Source organism: Lupinus angustifolius, chromosome LG07 (assembly GCF_001865875.1).
Source record: "Lupinus angustifolius cultivar Tanjil chromosome LG07, LupAngTanjil_v1.0, whole genome shotgun sequence".
Lineage (NCBI taxonomy): Eukaryota > Viridiplantae > Streptophyta > Magnoliopsida > Fabales > Fabaceae > Lupinus > Lupinus angustifolius.
In genome coordinates, this window is record NC_032015.1 from 7,074,117 (window position 1) to 7,094,457 (window position 20,341).

At 35.6% G+C, this 20,341-nt stretch overlaps 5 protein-coding genes across 5 annotated transcripts in view; 3 read left to right on the forward strand and 2 right to left on the reverse strand.

Moving 5' to 3' along the window:
• Positions 671-2,758, forward strand: LOC109352087. Its single transcript, XM_019593897.1, has 2 exons — positions 671-939; positions 2,337-2,758. Exons 1-2 carry the CDS (start codon positions 755-757, stop codon positions 2,542-2,544), a joined length of 393 nt encoding a protein of 130 aa, XP_019449442.1. The 5' UTR covers positions 671-754; the 3' UTR covers positions 2,545-2,758.
• LOC109352085 (CLP protease regulatory subunit CLPX3, mitochondrial-like) lies at positions 3,209-10,881 on the reverse strand. Its single transcript, XM_019593895.1, has 15 exons — positions 9,579-10,881; positions 8,940-9,001; positions 8,622-8,719; positions 8,419-8,498; positions 8,063-8,113; positions 7,289-7,363; positions 7,078-7,155; positions 6,423-6,479; positions 6,022-6,092; positions 5,803-5,902; positions 5,467-5,571; positions 5,149-5,211; positions 4,324-4,446; positions 4,058-4,210; positions 3,209-3,587 (listed from the first exon to the last, which is right to left on the reverse strand). Exons 1-15 carry the CDS (start codon positions 10,551-10,553, stop codon positions 3,513-3,515), a joined length of 2,166 nt encoding a protein of 721 aa, XP_019449440.1. The 5' UTR covers positions 10,554-10,881; the 3' UTR covers positions 3,209-3,512.
• On the reverse strand, positions 15,364-16,316 carry LOC109353076 (kunitz-type trypsin inhibitor-like 1 protein). The gene is made up of 2 exons (XM_019595259.1): positions 15,937-16,316; positions 15,364-15,811 (listed from the first exon to the last, which is right to left on the reverse strand). Exons 1-2 carry the CDS (start codon positions 16,241-16,243, stop codon positions 15,489-15,491), a joined length of 630 nt encoding a protein of 209 aa, XP_019450804.1. The 5' UTR covers positions 16,244-16,316; the 3' UTR covers positions 15,364-15,488.
• On the forward strand, positions 17,515-18,870 carry LOC109352879. Its single transcript, XM_019595063.1, has one exon. It carries the CDS (start codon positions 17,515-17,517, stop codon positions 18,868-18,870), a length of 1,356 nt encoding a protein of 451 aa, XP_019450608.1.
• The window catches only part of LOC109352881, a 1,712-nt gene continuing 1,187 nt past the window's right edge, over positions 19,817-20,341 (forward strand). Inside the window, exons 1-2 of the mRNA XM_019595064.1 lie at positions 19,817-19,981; positions 20,043-20,300. Of these exons, the coding sequence (XP_019450609.1) occupies positions 19,817-19,981; positions 20,043-20,300 (423 nt within the window). The remainder of the gene's footprint in view (positions 19,982-20,042; positions 20,301-20,341) is intronic.

A 20,341-nucleotide genomic window follows, 5' to 3' on the forward strand; every position in this document is an offset into this window, starting at 1 on the left:
AAATACAATGTTTCGCTACGAATGACAAACGCGAAATTGTGGTCACCAGCTGACACTGTTGACATAATTTGTTTCCTACACTATTGGATTGTCAGGGAGAGGATCTCGTGCCCTGTTATCAATCATCTCAAATCATGTAATAAGATTTTTAGGCTAAAGAATCTTTACCCAGTGTAGAGATCAAATTTATACACTATTAGTTTATTATTAATTTATAATTACTTTTTAAAAAATAATACAAATAACGATGAATAATAATATATATCATGTGCATTATATAACTTTTTTAATATGTATTAACCTTAAAAAAAGAGACGATAAAAAAGATATATGACAGCGGGTACATCACTCATTTTATGGGGTATAGAGATTATTCTTTGATATATAAAAAGAGAAAAAAATATAAGTTTTTTATATATTGTTAATGTGTCATTTATTATTTATTTTTTTATTAATTTTTACTCTTTAAGAAAATACAAATAATAATATATAATATATAAATCTTTATATTATATAAATCAACGCTCATACAAAAATCAAATAGTGAAAGAGAGTTATTCTAACTTTTCCCATGTCATTTTTAACTTATTTGAAAAGTTAGAGTTATCAAATAGTGAAAATGGAAATATTCTGCTATTGAAAAAGGCAACACAGCTAAGCTATGCCGTGAATTATTTCCTCCTTAAATAGAAACTTTCTGTGTATCCGAACAGAAATTTTTGTGAAAACACAGAAACAACAATTTGGTAAAGCTATGAAGTTCAGTGTGTTGCGTTTATCATTGGGAATTGTTGTTCCTTTGGTTTTTTCTCTCTTGTTTGTAAAACTTATGCCGAAGGAAACAGCTATGCCAAAAACCTATGAGATATTTGGAGTGAAGATCCACAAGAATCCAAATCAATCCAAACTCACTGAACTTGGAGTCACTACTTGGCCCAAGTAACTCTCTTTTCTTTCCAACCATTATCATGTTCCAATTTTTATTTTTATTTTGATTCCAATATTGTGAATCCTTAAAAAGTTTCAAGCTTTTTTGTATAACAAATTTTGGGTCTTGATCATGTTTGTGTTTCACACTCTTACTTCAAAAATTGTTTTGAGGACAGTAGTGTTATTTTTTATGTGTGTGTTTTGCGGTGCTGATAAAAAATAGTTATGGGTTTTTGTACAATTTTGAATTGTACTTATGGTTTTAATTTGCATGTGGTTATGTTATGTTTACTTTAATCATGAACAATTTTGAGGAAAAGCTAATGCTGTTGTGGAAATTACCAAACTGCAATGTTGTGGCTGAAATTGCGGTTGAAGACCACAATTTAAAACCTTCCATTTACTTGTGTGCTATGTTGTTTGCTCTTAAACCCATCAACTTGCACTAACACTAGTATATGTCCAGATTCTTGGGTAGTTTATCTTGTAAATCACCTTGCTGAGTAGTGTTTTTTTTTCTCAACCTCCTCTAGGTTTTTCTGCCTTGGATTCCTTCAAAAGCTTGTGTTTTTTAGTCATTCTTGTGCTAATTGGTAAAAGGGTGGGCCTGGTTTTGCTGACCCTTGTGTGCATCTGTTTTGGAAGCAACCAGTGTGGATTAGCTCTTACTCTTTTGCTCTGTTGATTTCTTGTTCTGTTTTCCTATGTTTCTTAGAAAAAGAAACAGTGAAACACACTTGTACTTTAAAACATGATAGATCTACATCCGTTGTGAATTTTTGTGTGATATTGACATATGAAAGAGCTAAAACAACCAATATTTTATTTATATAATAACTGAGTTTTAAAATGAATATATTTAAATCATATATTGACAGTAAGTTTCAAAGAGCAATTTATCTAGTCCATGACCAATTATTATGATAAGTTATTTCAATCCATTTGGACTCATAAGTGGTGATAATGGATAGAAGGAATTTATGGACAACATGAGTACATGACCCATTCATTTTTAAATTCTAGAACCTTGAAAGTTGTTTAGTTTTATAGTTGATGCTGAATGATGAGATGCCAATATGGAAACGAATTGCAGCCTTATGCAATGCACATTAAGTTCGAAACAACATCTCTGCTTCGGATTTAAGGCGGAATATATCTACCCTCCCAAAACCTTTACTAAGGGGAGCCTTGTCTGTCGAGCCACCCTTTTTATACATATATGTAATGGCCCTATGCTCTATGAAAATGATTGAGTGAAGTTCCATCTACTCATTAGTTTAGGGGAGTGAGTGAAGATCGCATAGTATATTTTCTTCCTGGTTTCACTTTCTTTTTTGTGCTTTTGTTCTATGTCATCACATATTTCATACTATTTATGTTGACACATGAGTCTAAACCTTCAACAGGCATGAAAGTGGTCCAACAAAAATTCCATGGTCCTTTAAAGCTGAAGAGACTATGTATCTGGTGGAGGGAAAAGTGAAGGTTACTGTTGAAGGGTCTGTGGGGTCCTTTGAAATTGGAGCTGGTGATTTGGTTGTCTTCCCAAAAGGAATGAACATTACTTGGGAAGTTATTGAAGCTTTGAAGAAGCATTACAGCTTGAAAAAATAATGTAACTTTTACCCTTTAAACAAGCTTAATGGCATGTATGAACTTGATAAGGTAATTACTTGCTGGCTATAGTTATTAGTTGCTACTAGAATGCACCTAAGCCTTCTCTTGTGTACCTTTGGTAATGGTCCTATCCTATTGGAAATGATCTCTAATTAGTATGTTTAAGATGATTATGGAGAGAGGAGTTGAATCTCACATTTTCACTTGTTTCTTTGTAATATCTAATCTAGTCCATGGATAGTAGATTCATTTGAACTACTTGTTGTGATAGATGTTATTAACCATATCCATTATCTCAACCTCTAGATCAAGAAAAAATCATCAACAAACATGGAACTTGTTGTAATAGTTTAGGCTAATTAAGATGATTTAAAAGTTCATGGTGTCACCAACAAGTCAATTCATGAGAGTAACACTTGTTGAGATGAGTAACTATGCACTCAGAAAGAGATTATTAGTCAATTGCCTATATGGTGAGGGAATACCATTGGTAGTACCAAAAAAAAGTTTATGACACCAACTTAAACGACCAAAAGTTTAAGAAGTGTTTGTACACTCTTCCTTTTGTATTAAGATATCAAGTTTTCATGTGGAACATTAATTTAAGTTTTAAGCCTTGTTCCAAATGAAAAAGGAGGGGAAGAGAAGGATTCCAATAGAGGAAGAAAAAAAATGATATCAAAGAATCAGTGCCTTCAGAAATTGATCTTTAACCTCTTTGAGGACAAGTTACAAAAGAAGAAGAAAAGTTTTTAGTCAGATTTCCTCAAAACCTGAAACTTGGTATATAAGTTAGCAATGCTACACTAACCCTTTATTTTATTCTAATTCCTTTTCTTCCAGTGACCCTAAGCTGGTAGCTATGTTGTTATACAAGGGATAATTACAACAAATTATGAATGTTATCTTTACAAACAACAATGAAAATGATAAATTATACATTGAATATAGTAAATACAATAAAACTACATGCTCATGGCTCTTGATGAAAGCTCTGAATCCCCCCCTATTAAGTCTGCTTCGGCTACCTCAACATTTACCTACAAAAGATTAAGCAAAATGGTTCAAAACTAACTGCTACATCCTCATAGATCATCACTGCTGCAAATGAAGGAAAACATCTCTAATAGGGAATATGCTATGAGCAGGGACTTACAAAATAGGATATAGGTGAAAACTCACTTGTTTGATAGGTTATTTAAGAGAAAATGAAAATTTACACTAAACACCATCGAAGCTTAGATAATTGCACTCGACAACCCCTTCTTGTTTCAATAGTTACACTTACCTCACAGCGTAAATTCAAGCATCCGCTTCAAGGGATGTAAGTGTAATGATAACTGAATCTCATGGAGGTGAGTGTAGCTTTTGATCGAAGAGGGATGGTGAGTGTAACTAAGCCAAACCTCATGAGATCAGTATAGTTCTCCTTATTAATGCAATTTTATCTTCAATTTGCAAACATTAATATAATAAATTATCCAGAACATATTTGAATAAAAGATCATACCATTGAATCCTTAACCTTAGCTATGTACTGCTTCAAAGCACAATCTCCATGGAGAATTTTTCCTCCACACCCAGGTGCATTTACTGATCCTACTGACTCCTCATCAACGACAACCGCGTCAACCCGGTCAGTTCCTGTCTTAATATCGGGAATCTGGTGCATATACGGATTGCATGTATCAGCAAAAAGTCAGAGAGATTGATGATAGTTTTAGACACTTGAAGATAGCCATATATTTTAAATATAATAGATAGACTGCTTCATACCTCAAACATGGCTTCGGTTAAAATGCTTTCGAGTAGGGCTCTTAAACCCCGGGCGCCAGTATTTTTGGCCATAGCTTTCTTTGCAATCAGTCTTAGAGCTTTCTCTGTGAAGTATAGCTTTACCTGAAGTGTAGACGAAAATATTCAGGCACTAAGACATATCTTCCGGCCCACTCTACAAGCTACCCACTTGAATCAATAAACAAATGAACATAAATGGACAGACATGCCAATTTGAATGATTTGCACAAAAATCCTATACAAGTTGACTAGTTTTGACCTATAAAAGACCAATACCAAATGGCTCCAAAGAAGTAACAAACCAAATCATCCAAGGTCGGTTTTGATCAGGTTTCTAAGTCATGTTCAAATGTAGAATGGTAAAAGGTATCACCAGGAAGTGGCTTCAAGGAAGACTACATTCAAATTCAGCAAGTCGCATGAATGTAAACTAAGGAAAGATTCAGGGATGCTACAATATGAATATAAGAGGGCAAGAGGCTGAGAATGAGAAGGAGACTACAAGTAATAAATTATAAAATTTGAAATAAAGATATATTAAGTCAGTGAATCATTATTAGAAATGGTATACCATAGACAACCGTTAAACTAATCCCTTGACCTATTTAAAGTTTAAAAGTTTTGCATCTCCATATGCCCAAATTTTATTGGAATGGGATTATCCGGATCTGGTGGTGACCAGGTGGGTTCAGGTGTTCATAGCACATAGAGTGAGGTTCACAGCCATGCACACACACGCGTCCGCATACACAGGAGAGAGAGAGAGAAAGAGAGAGAGAGAGAGAGAGAACAGGAGCAGCTTACATTATTCATGCTGAATAATTTCTTGTACTGCTTACCAAGAGCATTTTTTGGTTCTGTGAGGACCTGTAAACCCAACAATATATTTGTTCAAAAACTAAAATAAATAATAACTGTAACTCTTTCAACGAGTAGACTTGCCCTCGTGCATCTAAAATTAAGCGTTCCACATGATAACAAGTCTAAACTCTAAACCAACATATACACCATTATATAAGTAGCATATAATCATCAGAAGCAAGATACAATCAGAACTAGTGCTTAGAGCACTAAAATGTTCAGAGAAATCCGGAAGACCTATGAAAAACAATGAAGGAATACCAGCATAAGTTGGTCTTCAGTTAAAGCTGACAAGCTGACTAAGATGGGAAATCGTCCAATAAACTCTGGTATGAGGCCATATGCAATAAGGTCAGCACTTTCCACCTGAAAATTAATAAATGCCACTTTTAGACTCATTTGGAAGTTGTTGGGTATAACAATTTCATTACCTTACTTTTGTGTTTTTTCTGGTGCTGGAGGGCTTGGGAAAGCACACGGTACGATAAGTGCATTATTTATTAGCTTCAATTGCTTTAATATATGTAACATGTATCTCTCTAGTCTTATTAAAAAGAAGAATAAATTTCCACTCAGATAATAAGAATCAATTCTCACCAACTCAAGTAAAGATGATGTTACTGCTGAATCCATTACTCCACCAGCTCTCATATTTGCACGGACTGGTGCTCCAAAACCAATAGAAGAATCTTGTCGTCTGGTTTATTTAATAAATAATAAAAGTTAATGAATACTCAGGCAGAAACCAAGAGGTATGTATAGCATCAGAGATATGTGAACAAATATTTTTGCAAGACAAAGGCAAAAAGGGATTACCTCTCTGAAATCGTTTTTTCAAGATCAATAAATGCTCCACCACATATAAAAAGAATATTTTTTGTGTCCATCTGCATATCATAAAAAATGAATGCATTGGTAGACTGCGGAGAAATACTTGGTAGGGTGACATAAGTTCTTAAAGAACTATCCATTTCAAATTTTCTCCTTCCTAATCTCCTCCAATCATGTATAGCTTTAATTGAAAGTGTGTGCATTAGTGTTCATCAACCAATTAGATGACTAATAGATGAGCTTTTCTAATCAAACGTTTCAGGATCAAGACAGCAGCAAACAGGAACAAGGTGAGAGTTTTCTGACCACATCCACAAACAGACATATATACACGAGTAACATGAAAAGGAATGACAAGATATGTTATTCGTTACAAAATAACATACCTGTATGTTATCTCCTCGTGGATTCTTCCTTGCTCCTTTCTCTGGAACGTTTACTATCTAGACAATAAAAATTATCCCAAGTTTAGGACACTGTAAGATTATCAGTGAACATTTTAGTGCTCATCAATTAAATAGAATTCAGCAGAAATAATGAAGAATTTGTAAAAATGGCCAACACCATTGTATCAACTGAAATCTTTCAAGCTGCTATTTCATGTTTCATAAACTCTGTCCCCAATGCCCATGAGTTATTTATGAAGCATAGCAGCTTCCTATCACTGAATAATCACTCTAAAAATTTGATCCTTGAATCTCGAAATTTTCCACCAAAGAAAAGAATATACTTTATTTTCTTAATCAACCATTAATGTATCGATGTTATTTGCAATCAGACAACCATGAGTTAAACATCCTCACACATAATGGAACAGGGAATCGAGATGTGATTGCTATGAGAACCCATGTAAACAATCTGCTGGTCAAATTACAGAATTTAGTTGCACTAAAAACGACATATGTTTTTATTATGGACATGATATAAAGGCTGCCGGTGGAGGAAAAGTGGAGAGTGAGCAATTAATTCACTTAGGACAGATAATTGAAAAAGAAGATAAACAAAATAGCAACAATGGCAGCCTGGAATTCCTTCACTTACGGTTCCTTCCAGCATTTTTAATAATGCCTGTTGAACACCCTCGCCAGAAACATCACGACTGATATTTAAGCTCTCAGCCTGTAACATATGCCAGAATAGTTAAAATCTATAGTGGATGAGAAATTACAAGCCGACTCCACCTAGCAGGATTAAGGCTTGGCTGTTGTTGTATGAGAAGTTAGAAACTTCTCCAATTATATTAGCAAAATACCTTCTTAGTTATCTTGTCAACTTCATCAATGTAAATTATCCCTTGTTGAGCTGCTGCAACATTGAAATCTGCTGCCTATATCACAAAACTAACCATTATAAAAATGAGGTGGCAAATACAACTAGAAACAACGTACAATTTTATTTCTGAAAAGTTCAAACCAAATAAACAAGGTGGGGCAGTTCACAAGACTACCGCCATTGTGGGGCCTGAGAAGTCTAAAACAAATTATACATGAATAGATATTTCAATATAAAAAAGGATACAACTACCACCATGAAGACTTAAAAGGGCAGCGTATATAACATGAATGGAGAACCCGGTACTACAAGTCAAGAAAACGAAACTATCCATTTGTATTGGCAGCAAGAAGGTAAAACCTTCTGAGCATAGCTGCAGTAGGATACAGCAAGGAGAATTGATACACATGTGGACTTCTTTTTTTAAAGTCAACTAATTTTTTAGCAGATTACATTATATGGACAAAACAAGTAAATAGATATTGATCATTGTAAGAGCAGAAAGAATTGGCATATAACAAAGGAACAAGCTAAACTTTTTTGTCTCCAACTAATATACAGTATTTAAGAATTTGGGATGACCTTTATTATTTTCGATTAAGTTTCCAAAGCAGGGAACTTTCCATAACAAATGTAACAAAAACAAAGATAAAAATTGATAGGTGTTGAGAATTTATAACAGACTCATTCCTAGAAGATAAGAGTTCATAATTTGTTCAAACAATAGCATAATTCTGCAGAACAGTACACATACCGCAAGAAGTTTGTACAGTATTGATTCAACATCTTCTCCAACATAACCAGCCTGCAAATTAGAGCATTTCTCTTTTAGGTAAATAATAACATAATTTTGTCGTAGGACAACAAAATCATGAGCCAGCCATGGAACCAAATCATAATTTGTAACTACTACTGAATACCCAAACTTTCATTAGAAAGTAAAACTTTATTACATTTAGCAGAACATAGCAAACATGTCCTTATCACAAATTAGTAAAAATCAGATCTTTGGCACAGGAAAATGGATAAATCAATATCATTTAATGTGTTTACATTAAATTTTCAGTTTTCCAAATTCTAACATCACCTCATCGATGAGTGCATACTTGCCTGTGTTAAGGTTGTTGCGTCGGCAATGACAAACGGAACATTCACAAATCGAGCTAGTGTTTTTGCAAGTAATGTCTTCCCTATTTGATGAAAGTTAGATTAGCATAGCCGGCATGGTCATGTTGTAATTTCATATACTGATATGAAAAAAGCAAGCTAACTTGGAGAAAGGAAAAAACAATTGGCTCTAATGAATGTCATACCTGACCCTGTTGGACCCATCAAGAGAACATTACTCTTTTCTAGCTCCACATTTTCGTCATCATCAAATCCTTCTAAAATTCCTGAATCTGGTCCTGACCTAGAATTGAAACCACCCATTCAATCATAGCAAATAGATAATATAAGAGAATGAACTATGAGATTGACATTTTTCAAATTCGCCATACAAGTGTATCATGACATAGGGATAGGTTCGTACAAGAAGAAATTTTCAATAAAAAAGGAAAGGAGATGGGAATCACAAGCATCAGTTATCCATTGTGAATTGACAAAATGAAAGGGGCAGTAAAAGAACCAACCCTTTCTGCAAAGTGGCATGGTATATTCGCTTGTAATGGTTATATACAGCTACAGAAAGCACCTACAACAAAAACATAATGCATTGATGAGACAATCAAGGCCATAAGTTAAACTGATGCATCTGCCCTGGTGTATAATATAATAATAAGTTTTTTTGAAGGAATCAAAACTATGAATATAAACATACATTTATACAAGTAAACAATTTTTTCACTACTCACTTTCATTCCCAAATGAACCACAGAGGGAACATTGACACATCATGCACATTACCATGCAAAATATTGCATTACTCCCACCATTTCAAAATATCTGCCGTGTAAGGCATTTGTGCAAGGATCAAGAAAGCTATTAAATACTAACACATTTCTTAAAATAAAACTACATTTAACTAAATTACCACTTCACTGCACTGAAATTTTCTCTCATTCAATTTAGTGCAGATATTAGGCAACAATGATAAAGTTGGAAAAAAATTAATATCTTCTTTGTTTTCTACAAAAACTGATAAAATGGAATAAAAATTATTCTTTCGAACAACAGATATTCTGAAATCAATGGAGTATTTAGTATATAATAAAACTGGATTATATGTGAACAAATAGGAAATCTTATTGATATCAAGCAAAACAAGATACCTTTTTGGCTCTGTCTTGGCCAATAACAAACTTGTCAAGACCCTTGCAAATCTCCTTTGGGGATGGCAAATCCTTCCCCAAATTAGACCCTCCCCAAATAGTCTTCTCTCCATTGCCTCCACCTGCACCACCACCAGCACGGCCTTCCCTCAGCCCGGTATGCCGGATAACATTAACCCCGGGTGTAAAAGATGGGCCTGGAGGATTATGCACAGCCAAACCATTCCCATTCCCGTCATTAACACCTGGTGGTGGTGGTGATGCAGGCCAATCCTCAGGTGGCTCCCCATTATGACCATTAATTTTGGCTGATCTTAAATTGTCCCATGTTGTCACTTCAAGCCAATTACCACTACTACCATTTTTAACACTACTACTACCTTTACCATGTGTGATTCTCCTAGGAATTTTACCACCCCCACTCTTAACAACACTGTTACTGTTACTGTTACTATTACTGCCCCTTCCAATCTCCACAAATGTACCTTGCAAAGGTGCAGTGTTGTTAGGTCTAAAGTGATAAGCACTTTTGCAACTTGGGCAAATATTCACAGATTGGTAACCACTACCCTCTTCAGATATTGATGGTGATGCTAAATTGGAATCAAAAGATTCAGAACCTGAATTTGAATCAGAAGGTGGGAAATGGTTATTGGAGAATATGAGGTTCATGTCTTTGGTGCAACGTGGGCAATTCGCCTCCGCCCGAATCCTCCGTGCCGGGCTGCTGATATCGCCGGAGCCACCACGGTCCCACTTGTACCGCTCCTGAACTCCGATGAGCGGTACACGGCGGCGATGGGCGGCGATAATGTGGAGGTTGGAATTCTTCAGGTGGGTTGAGATTGGACGCATCTGGTTGAATTTGAACCCAGTTCGGTTCATGCAACGATTATTCGAGGAAATGGCCAAATGGGTATCTGAAAGTGATGCCATTTCCTTCACCTTCTTCCATCTTGAGAAGATTCTAGACATGGTTATCGAATTCTGATCGGAAAAAATAAGTAAAAAAATTAAAAATGGTAACTTTGAGATATAAAAAAGCAAAATTGAGTATTGTACAGTAGTGTTATGAAGAAAATTGGATTTGTTTCATTGACCCAATTGAGAAAAGAGAATAACTTTGGATGTAAAAGAGTGATTTGGATTGTGGGAATTTATTAATGAAGTGAGATAGAAGAGAGAGAAAGTGAAGGGAGGAGAAGAGTGGATTGAGCAATAAGATAATGTTTAAGAGTGTTTCTCGGTAAAGAAAAGAAGATGCTAACACAAATACCACAAAAATAGTAATACATAAAACAATTATACATAACACAAACTTGTCTGTGTTCTTTTTTGATGCTGTGGGTAATGGACTAATGGTCATGCGTCAAATATGTGATGATGCAGATTTAAGACTTCACATGGTTTCTTTATTTTGTTTCTAAATTTGAGGCTTTGACCTTATCCATTTATTTTGTGACTAACTCTCTACCAGTCTACACTATTGTAATTTGCAGACATCAACAAATATTGTAAGGCAGAACAGAAAATCTGATTAAGATAAAGAAAAATGGTAAACCAACTAAATAATATGAATCTTTTACTTGTTGGTGGTGTAATAAGGTATATGTAAATAGCATAAAAGTTAAAGGTTTAATTCGTGAGAGTGACATTTGTTAAAACGAACAAGTAGACACTTCAAAAAAATTAGTTTCTTTTATTTATTTATATATATGTAGTGAGATAATATATTTAATATAACAGAAAATAGTATGTTCTTTATTTAATGTGTAGTGTGGACTGTGGAGAGTGTTTAAATATTCTTAGGATTGATGATGAAATAAAAGTATGGGATATTGACCTAAGGTTAGATTCCAATTCATTAAGATGGTGTGACCAATGGCATTTATTATGATCATACAGAAACGTTTGCATACCTAAGAGATTTGTCAATTTTGGTCATTTATTGTTGAATTTGCGAGGACGACAGACATAGATAAAGTTCATCCGAGATTTATCTGGTGAGTGTGGATTTATTGAAATATCTTATAATAAATTCAAATCGTAATAAAAGTGTATGAAAATGATTAATCAATCCATCTTAATTATTAAGAGGAGTTTATAAACCTCTACACAATTTTTTTTAAAATCATTAAATTACGATGTTTCTCAACTTATGCAATCTTGGGTCATTAATAAGCAGATCCTTTTGTTAATATATTATTAATATTACCCTCCAATATTTTAATTAATATTAGGTTAGGTGACGTTTGAAGCTTTAAATATTGGGAACATTTCATATGGATATGTGAATTGCAAATAACATCATGACTTTCTTATACTTGTATATAAAAAGATAAAAATATTTTATTGTATTATTATTTTGATATTTGTCTCTCCATAACATGCATGCCATAAAGCTTGTATACTTTTACACCACACAAATGGAGTAGTTCTTAGCATGTCCATAAGCTACTTATGATTTTAGTGCTTGCTGACATTGTCATAAAAGAATTTGAGGATAAATTGGAGGTAGGTCTATGAGATTATGAGTTAAAAAGTTTGGTTAAATATATACAGTCTTATCATTATAAGTATACCAAATAAATTATTTTTGAGATTTGAACTCATAACCTCAAGCTTTAAATATATATAATATTATCATTGTGAAATTCCACCCTCAGGGACAATTATTAGGGCCGGAGATCTTTACTACAAGAAAGTGATGTGGCTCATTGCCCATATAAATAAAAGGGAGTTGTTATTTGCCATACTTAGAACTAGTACGAGATTCGTGTATCCGCACGAGTAATAATATGTATTGTATGAATTTAATTAAGAAATGACTACATAACTTGTTAATGAAAGTATTATTGAGGACTACCTACTAAAATATGGTTTATAGTAATTCATTGTTGATGTAAAGATATTGAAATAATGAAATGATATTGAACCAATAATGTTAAAAAAAGAAAATATATTTAAAAACAGTTGAATGAGTTTGGTCTGAAAATAACATGATGTTTATTAATAGGAAAATGTGACTAAAGAGTTGCATGCACGGTCATAAGTTTGAGTACAATTTGCTTCAGATTGTACTTCATATATGTGCCAAGTAGATGTGTAATAACAACAATACAACCTTGGAGGTTACTTAGTGTTGATATTGGGAGGAAACCACTATTAAAAAAAATATTTTTTGGGTACTATCAAATATATATTATTACCCTTAGGGTAATGAATTAATCATTTTTGGGGTACTCACAGGAATTAAACTCTTGACATTTTAGTTATTTTGAAGATCTGGTGGGGCAGTCCACAACTACACCAATGCATTGTTGGTCCATCAATTGACTCAGAAGAAGATGATAAATAAATTCATAATTAAAAGTGATTGATACAATAATATTGTTTTATATAAAATATATAAGGATGATGATTTATCAATTGATGTTGCAAAAAAATTCATGAGTTAATATTTTTCATTACTATTAATTTAACATTATATTTATGTGAGAAATAATTTCACTATGACTTAAAGTTTAATAGGTAACTAAGAAGAAAAAATGATTGATAATCACTCCCTTGTAAAATGAATAAAGTTTAAAGTATTTTTAGACATTTTTCCAAAATGAAATTAAGGGTGAACTAAATCAGTCACCTTTCCAAATTGGAGTGGTTGCACATGTTTTCACAAGAGGAGGTTTTCTACTTATATTTATTAATCCTGGCAAAAATTTATAATGAAATTTTTTCAAGCAAAAGAGTACAGAATACAAATTACCAACTCTTGATTCAATGTGAATGTCACAACATTTGCAAAAGTTTGATCCTCGTCCACTACAGAAAATGTAGATTGACGTTGTGAAGAAGAACCTTCAGAATCAACAACTCAGTAATCATGATTTAAGTATAATTCACAAAGTGATTGGATATGTTTTTCACAAAATAGTTATTTTGCAACTAAAAGTTGTACTCCGAGTATATGTTTCAACAGCAATCACATCTAATAATGGCAGAAAACTAAAGAAAACCTTTTAGATGATTAATTATTAATTGTTTGATTTATTTTACCTAATCCAACAAATATATTGACCATTTTGAAATACTTTTGTATAAAGATTAAAGAATAACACTTTTGTTTACTTTTTAAAGTCAGAAGAAGACCGTGGAAATATAAAACTAATTTTTTAATCAGATGTCATAAATAGCCTTTTTGTTGTAATTTATCATATAAAAGTGATTTATTTATAAAAAAAGAGGCAAATCATAGTTTAAATGCACGATTATGTAAAAAGTTCTAAAAAATACAAAAAATATTGCTTCTATGCGCCATTTTTAAAAACAATAATTACAAAACCTAAAATCGTGAGGTGGATGCACAATTTTATGAAGAAAATTTAAAAAAAAATTCTTGGGTATAGTACACAATTTGGTAGATCTTGTGCAAGTTAGGCACCATTTTAGCCTAACTCGTGGGGAGTAATGAGATGTTCAGATAAGGGTTAAAGAAATAGAATGATAAGGAGGTTGAAAATTTAAATCTCTTATTATAAAATATTAATATTTACCTATAACAAAAACAATAATATTCACCATTCAGAATATGAAGCTATGCCTCAGCTGTGAAAACTTCTTCATTTTTCTACACCAACTTGCTAAGTTCTATCTTTTTTTGTCTTTCAGTACCCCTTTTTACTACAAATCTTGTTGAAGATTTCAATATGTTTAGAGGCTTTCACCTGTAACAAACAACTTCTCAGTAGGAAATATAATAACTTGGTTCCACCAAACCTATGTTTAATTTAGCAAAACATACCTATTAATAAGAAAATAACAGATGCACTCAAAAATTATTATTTTTTATATTTTCAATGTATCATCATTATTTATGTGTTAATAGTATTAAATTTTAATTAAAAGTACTACAATAAATAGTGAATGACTAGTTATGTAAAAACTTTACAAAAGTATTTGTTCAATGTTTAGTTAAAATACGTAGGATGAATTCTTATAATATTCAGGAGGAATGCAATGGTGAAATGGATGGAACAAAAGTAATTTAGTTTTAAAGTAACCTAACTACTTTTTTTAAAAATCAACTTTCAACTTTTCTGATGCATAACTTTTTTTATGATTAAATTAAATTTGTCAAACAATCAAAACATTTTTTAACCTTAATAAGTGTATACACATAGTCACATGCATAGTTACATACTGGTTCTATCTATATCAAACAAGCTCTAACAAAAGTTGAAAAGGTGAATGGTTTGATTAGAGATAGTCATATATAAGATATCAGTCCTTTACTCTTGAGATAATATAATACTAGTACAAAGAAAACAAATCTTATTAAAATATAAATTAATGTCTCAAAATGATTATTATATCTTCATATTTATATCTATGGTGAATTAATTTTCTCCAATTAATATTAAAATATTATTTTATATTTCTAGATTTTTTAATTAAGTGATATTTTTTTATTGAGTTGATATGATTAAGGAAGGTTAGGTATTTTTAAGTTTTTTACTCTAATGTCACTTATATGAAAAAATATGAACTAATCCAGAACCATTAGAATAATATTAATCAATCTACTATCTTATAAGTTTTGTCACTATATATATCATCAGTAGTAATTGATTAAAAAATAATTAATTATTAATTTTTTAATTTAAATATATATTTTTAACTGCTAATAATATAATATTACATGTAATAATAAAACTTATGTGACAACTGACGTGTTCTAAATAAAAGAATTTTGTCATCAAAATAATCATTTGAGACGTCAAAATAACCATTTCATTGAGTAATTATTATAACAAAATGGACAACAGTCATTAGCTATTACTATTAATGCTTGCTTTGAGAATCTGATAAAGAGAATAACATAAAAAAGAACTAAAGTTACATTCCCTAAACTCAAACTGACTCAGGCTTTAGGAAAGTAACTTCCAATGGCTTAGACTGAAACAATTTTAGAGGCTGTGCATCCACAATTTTCACGTCATTGTACTTTCCAATATCCGTACAATCGAATTCCCCTGGGTCACAGAACATAAACTTGTAGTTTGTGTTAAGTTTCTCAATTTTGAACTTCCCATTCTTATTATTCCCTGGATAGTCCTCAGCATTACCAACTCCCACAAATGCTGCTGTTTTATTAACTTTTTCATTAACCACCCTCCACTTTGACGATTTAATACAATCAGGCTTCTCTACAAACTCAATATCCACGATTGAACCTGTTCAATCAACATACAACATAATCATAACAATTAATAACAATTACCAGCAATAGTAAAAAACTCACATTGTCAGTGCATTCATCTCTTTCTTGTTATTAAGTTAACATAGCGAACTTTAATACCTGTGTAAATGGAACCAGCTTTGATTTGGAATCTTAGTAGCTGGCCAAGAGAGCCCTCTAAGTTTTCTTGTAGAACACTAGTTGAGCAAGTTGTGTTTCCGGTTTTTCGGAATATAAGTCCGCCACCGCCGTATGAGGAGAGAGCCGGCAAAACATGATATTCGCCACCAGACACAAGGGGTTTACCTTTCCTATCCACCACATTTTCTGCACTTATTGTCACAGAAGTCAAAGCTAATTGAAATTTGGCACTGAAAGCAAAGAAGAAGAAGAAGAAGGAGATGGTAATCAGTGATATAGAATTCATTGCTTACTTAGTTTATAACTATAGTTTTCTGTTGTTGATTTTCTCAAGAAGAGATTGTTGAGTGGGACCTTCGTTTTGGTGCATGGCTCTATTTAAATACTAACGGGAAATACGTTGTTTGTTATTATGACAGTTAGACATAGTCAAATGAATTTGAATCCTAGAATACATTATGATTGGATTGTAATATAGGGTAAAAATAAAATTCCAATAATTATGATTTTAACTTATTTGTAATAAAATAAATTTTAAATCTCATTTCTTATTATAATCTAGTACTAATACATGAGATGAGTTGGAGTGTAGTGAATTGGAATGGTAATAGTGTGGCTGTTGTAGAGGAATGTGGAATGCTTATCTGTACAACCTTAACTCCCATTTACGATTTTCATCAAATTTCTATTTGTTTCTAGATTTTATAATAAATATGTATCAAAATATAAAATGTTTTACTAAAAATTAAATTTGTGAATATGAGATGACCCTTAAAGCAATGGTATTATTATATATGTTTTTGCCTATTAGCTATTATCAGAGTATTCATTGTAGGTATTTTTACAAATTATGAGTATTTTTGATATCATTAATTGTTATCATCATTCATATATAATATTTTTATTTAAAAATTAATTATATTTAATATATGAATAATGCATTACAGGCGGGTAATGTAAAAATTTACGGGTCTTGTTCCTACCCGGAGAACCGAAGAGTCCCAAGCTCGGTCGCCGAGGTGGGCCCCACTTGTTGGGACCACCAGAGTTGACCCAAGGGACAGCATGCTTTCCGTACTCCACCAACCTACCTGTCAGCACAACAGACAGGTCACAGAACGGACACCAAACCAACCACAGGCTAGAAGACAAGAATGGCACAGCGTACGGTCCTAGCAGACCGCCTGACACGGGAAAAGCAACTCCCGACAACACCTTTGGTCGGCCACGCGTCGCACCACCAGCCAAGAGCTCAATGTCAACTCTCCCTTCTATAAATAGGGATCTCCACCAACATGAAGTATTGTAATCTCTTCACTCTCGAATATTACTCATTCCATTGCTATTTGTCTTCACTATTCTCTCACTAGTTCATACACTGACTTGATCGTCGGAGAACCTTTTCAGGTACCTCCACCGGCGGGTCCAACTCTCCTACTTCCACCTGTTGCTTCGACGACTACCTTCTGCCTCTTCGTCAACATCTGATCCGCCATAGTCCGTATCTTTATGTTCTAATAAAGAACATTGGCGCCGTCTGTGCTTCCTACTCACACCATGGTAACCACTAGAAACCGAGCTCTATCAACCAGCCAAGTCGACCCTGCACCAAGTACCCTTCCCCCACCGAGACAACCATCCCATCAAGCCAGCCGAAGCCATCATACCACTCCAGAACAACAGCCAACCACCCAACACCTTCTCCAGATGCTGGAACGCCAAGAGCGGCTCATCCAGCAGCAGGCCGACGTAATACAAGAACTCCGCCAATCCAAAATAAACCCTGAGGATCATTCTGAACGCCCTCTTCACGAAAGTAACCGTGAAGAGTCAGCGAACGAATCCCACCCACCATCCCAACCAACCCCACACCACTCTTATGGTGCTAGGCATCCCTTTACACCCACTATCATGACTTACCCATTACCCTCCCATTTCCACCGCCCCACAAACATGGACCAATATGATGGGACGGCGGACCCACAAGACCACCTCAACGCCTTTGAGACTTCTATGTTGTTCCACGGGGCGACTGACCCCATCATGTGCAGGGCTTTTCCCCTGACTCTTAAAAATGCGGCCCTCCAATGGTTCACCCGCCTAGCCCTAAACAGCATCGACACTTGGGGAACCCTTGCTTCAGTCTTCAACACAAGGTTCACGGCGAGCAAGGAGCAACCAAGGTCATCATACACACTATCTGGCATTCGCCAGGGGTCCAATGAATCCATCCGGGCATACATCGATCGGTTCAATACCGAGGCTATGAAGGTACGTACCCTAAGCCCTGAAGTAGCAGTGCATGTCCTTGTTATGGGACTCCAAGAAGGTCTTTTCCGCACGGAGTTAGCCAAATACACCGACCTTACCATGGAGGACCTCCGTTCCAAAGCCCAACAATTCATCAATCTCGAAGAAACCCACCACATGCACACCCATACCGAGCCCCAAACACACCACCCCTCACGGGAAACCAAACGGCCAAGACCACAAGACCTACCCCGCGACCTACCCTCACTAACCAAAAAGGCCAAATACTCCACATATACCCCCCTGAACGCCAGCCGTTCCCGAATCTTGCAAGAGGTCCTCTCCACTCACCTCTTCCAACTCCCTCGCCCCCGCACTACAAAGCCCGGCCCGCAAGACCGGTCCAAGTATTGTGACTACCACAGTATGTTCGGCCACTTAACCAATGACTGCATCCAGCTCCGAGATACCATTGAAGACCTCATACAGGCTGGTCATCTGCAGCGATTCATTGCAGGTTTAGAACAGCGCCGACGATCACCACAACCCCGTCGCCCAGAACCTCCAAGAAGACGGTCCCCCCACAGTTTCAACAACGGCACCCTACCCCACGTCCTCAGACGGATAGGCATCGGGCAGACAACCGGAGACCACAGAGCCTAGTTGATATCAACACCATCTCTGGAGGTTTTGCTGCCGGGGTTACCTCGAGGACCGCCCAAAAAAAGTATGTCCGGGAGGTAATGCACGTCGCTGCCAGAAGCTCCCAGCAAAAACAACATTACAGATCCACTCCCCCCATTACTTTTGACGACCGAGATTATGAAGGTGTCGTCCGAGGCCACAATGACCCTCTCGTCATCACCGCCAAGCTCAACAACAAAAAGGTTAGTCGCTTGTTCATTGATCAAGGTAGCTCGGCTGACGTTATTTTTCAGGATCTATTTGAAAAAATGGAGCTCCGGGATCGCGACCTCTTACCTTATGATGGACAACTGGTCGGATTTTCCGGTCAGGGAATCACTCCCAGGGGATACGTAGAGATTTGGCTTACAGTCGGTGACCACCCCATGAGCAGGACCGTCCAAACAAAGTTCTTGGTCGTCCAGTGCGATTCAGCATATAACGCCATAATCGGCCAACCAACTTTGAACAGGCTTGGAGCCATCGTCTCTACACCCCACCTCTGCATGAAGTTCCTCTTCATCAGTCTCCAAGTCTGCACAGTAAGAGGAGACCAACACTCGGCCCACAGTTGCTACCAGATGAGCCTCCGCCACCACTTCAACAAGCAGCACGTTCCTTCCTCCAAAAGACCTCGGAGCGTGCACATGGTAGAGTTAGACGTCCGGGCGGACGAAGGAGATTTCCGACCACAACCAGAGGGGGAAAAACAACTCTACAGTTGGGTCAATCCCCAAAGCAGGTAGTGTACCTTGGCAGTTCCCTCCCGCCAAATCAAAGGTCACGACTGGAGACATCGCTAAAGGCAAACCGGGACATCTTCGCCTCGTCAGCGGCAGATATGCCAGGTATAGATCCTTCTTTCGCCTGCCATTGACTGACAACAAAACTAGGGGCTAAACCAGTGGCGCAGAGAAGGCGAAAAATGGGGGCGGACAGGACCAAGGAAGTTGCTTTAAAAGTGGCCGAGTTGCTGGAGGCGGGTTTCATCTGCGAAATCACCTACACCACATGGTTGGCAAATGTTGTATTGGTGAAGAAACCCTCAGGAAAGTGGCGGATGTGTGTGGACTACACAGACCTCAATAAGGTATGCCCTAAAGACCCTTATCCTCTCCCAAACATTGATCATTTGGTGGATAATTCTTCAGGATATCAGTACCTGTCCTTCATGGACGCATACTTCGGCTACAATCAGATCCCGATGTACCCCCCCCCCTGACCAAGAAAAGACTGCATTCATCACTGATCAAACCGCCTACTGCTACACTGTCATGCCTTTCGGTTTGAAAAATGCGGGGGCAACGTATCAAAGAATGATGAGCAAGGTGTTCGCCGGCCAGACCGGAGAACACATGGAGGTCTACATGGACGATATGATCGCCAAAAGCCTCCCCAGCGAAGATCATGTATCCATTTTGGAAAGCATTTTTCGGCAACTCCGCAAATA

Bases quoted from the DNA above. Each gene is read 5' to 3' on its own strand.
- LOC109352087 (XM_019593897.1), top strand. From the start codon at position 755: ATGAAGTTCAGTGTGTTGCGTTTATCATTGGGAATTGTTGTTCCTTTG. The intron at 940-2,336 runs GTAACTCTCTTT...AACCTTCAACAG, and splicing joins GGAGTCACTACTTGGCCCAA to GCATGAAAGTGGTCCAACAA.
- LOC109352085 (XM_019593895.1), bottom strand. From the start codon at position 10,553: ATGTCTAGAATCTTCTCAAGATGGAAGAAGGTGAAGGAAATGGCATCA. The intron at 8,720-8,939 runs GTTGGTTCTTTT...TTTCAATTCTAG, and splicing joins CATGCCACTTTGCAGAAAGG to GTCAGGACCAGATTCAGGAA. The intron at 4,447-5,148 runs GTAAGCTGCTCC...TCTACACTTCAG, and splicing joins AATTATTCAGCATGAATAAT to GTAAAGCTATACTTCACAGA.
- LOC109353076 (XM_019595259.1), bottom strand. From the start codon at position 16,243: ATGAATTCTATATCACTGATTACCATCTCCTTCTTCTTCTTCTTCTTT. The intron at 15,812-15,936 runs GTATTAAAGTTC...TTGATTGAACAG, and splicing joins AGCTGGTTCCATTTACACAG to GTTCAATCGTGGATATTGAG.
- LOC109352879 (XM_019595063.1), top strand. From the start codon at position 17,515: ATGGTAACCACTAGAAACCGAGCTCTATCAACCAGCCAAGTCGACCCT.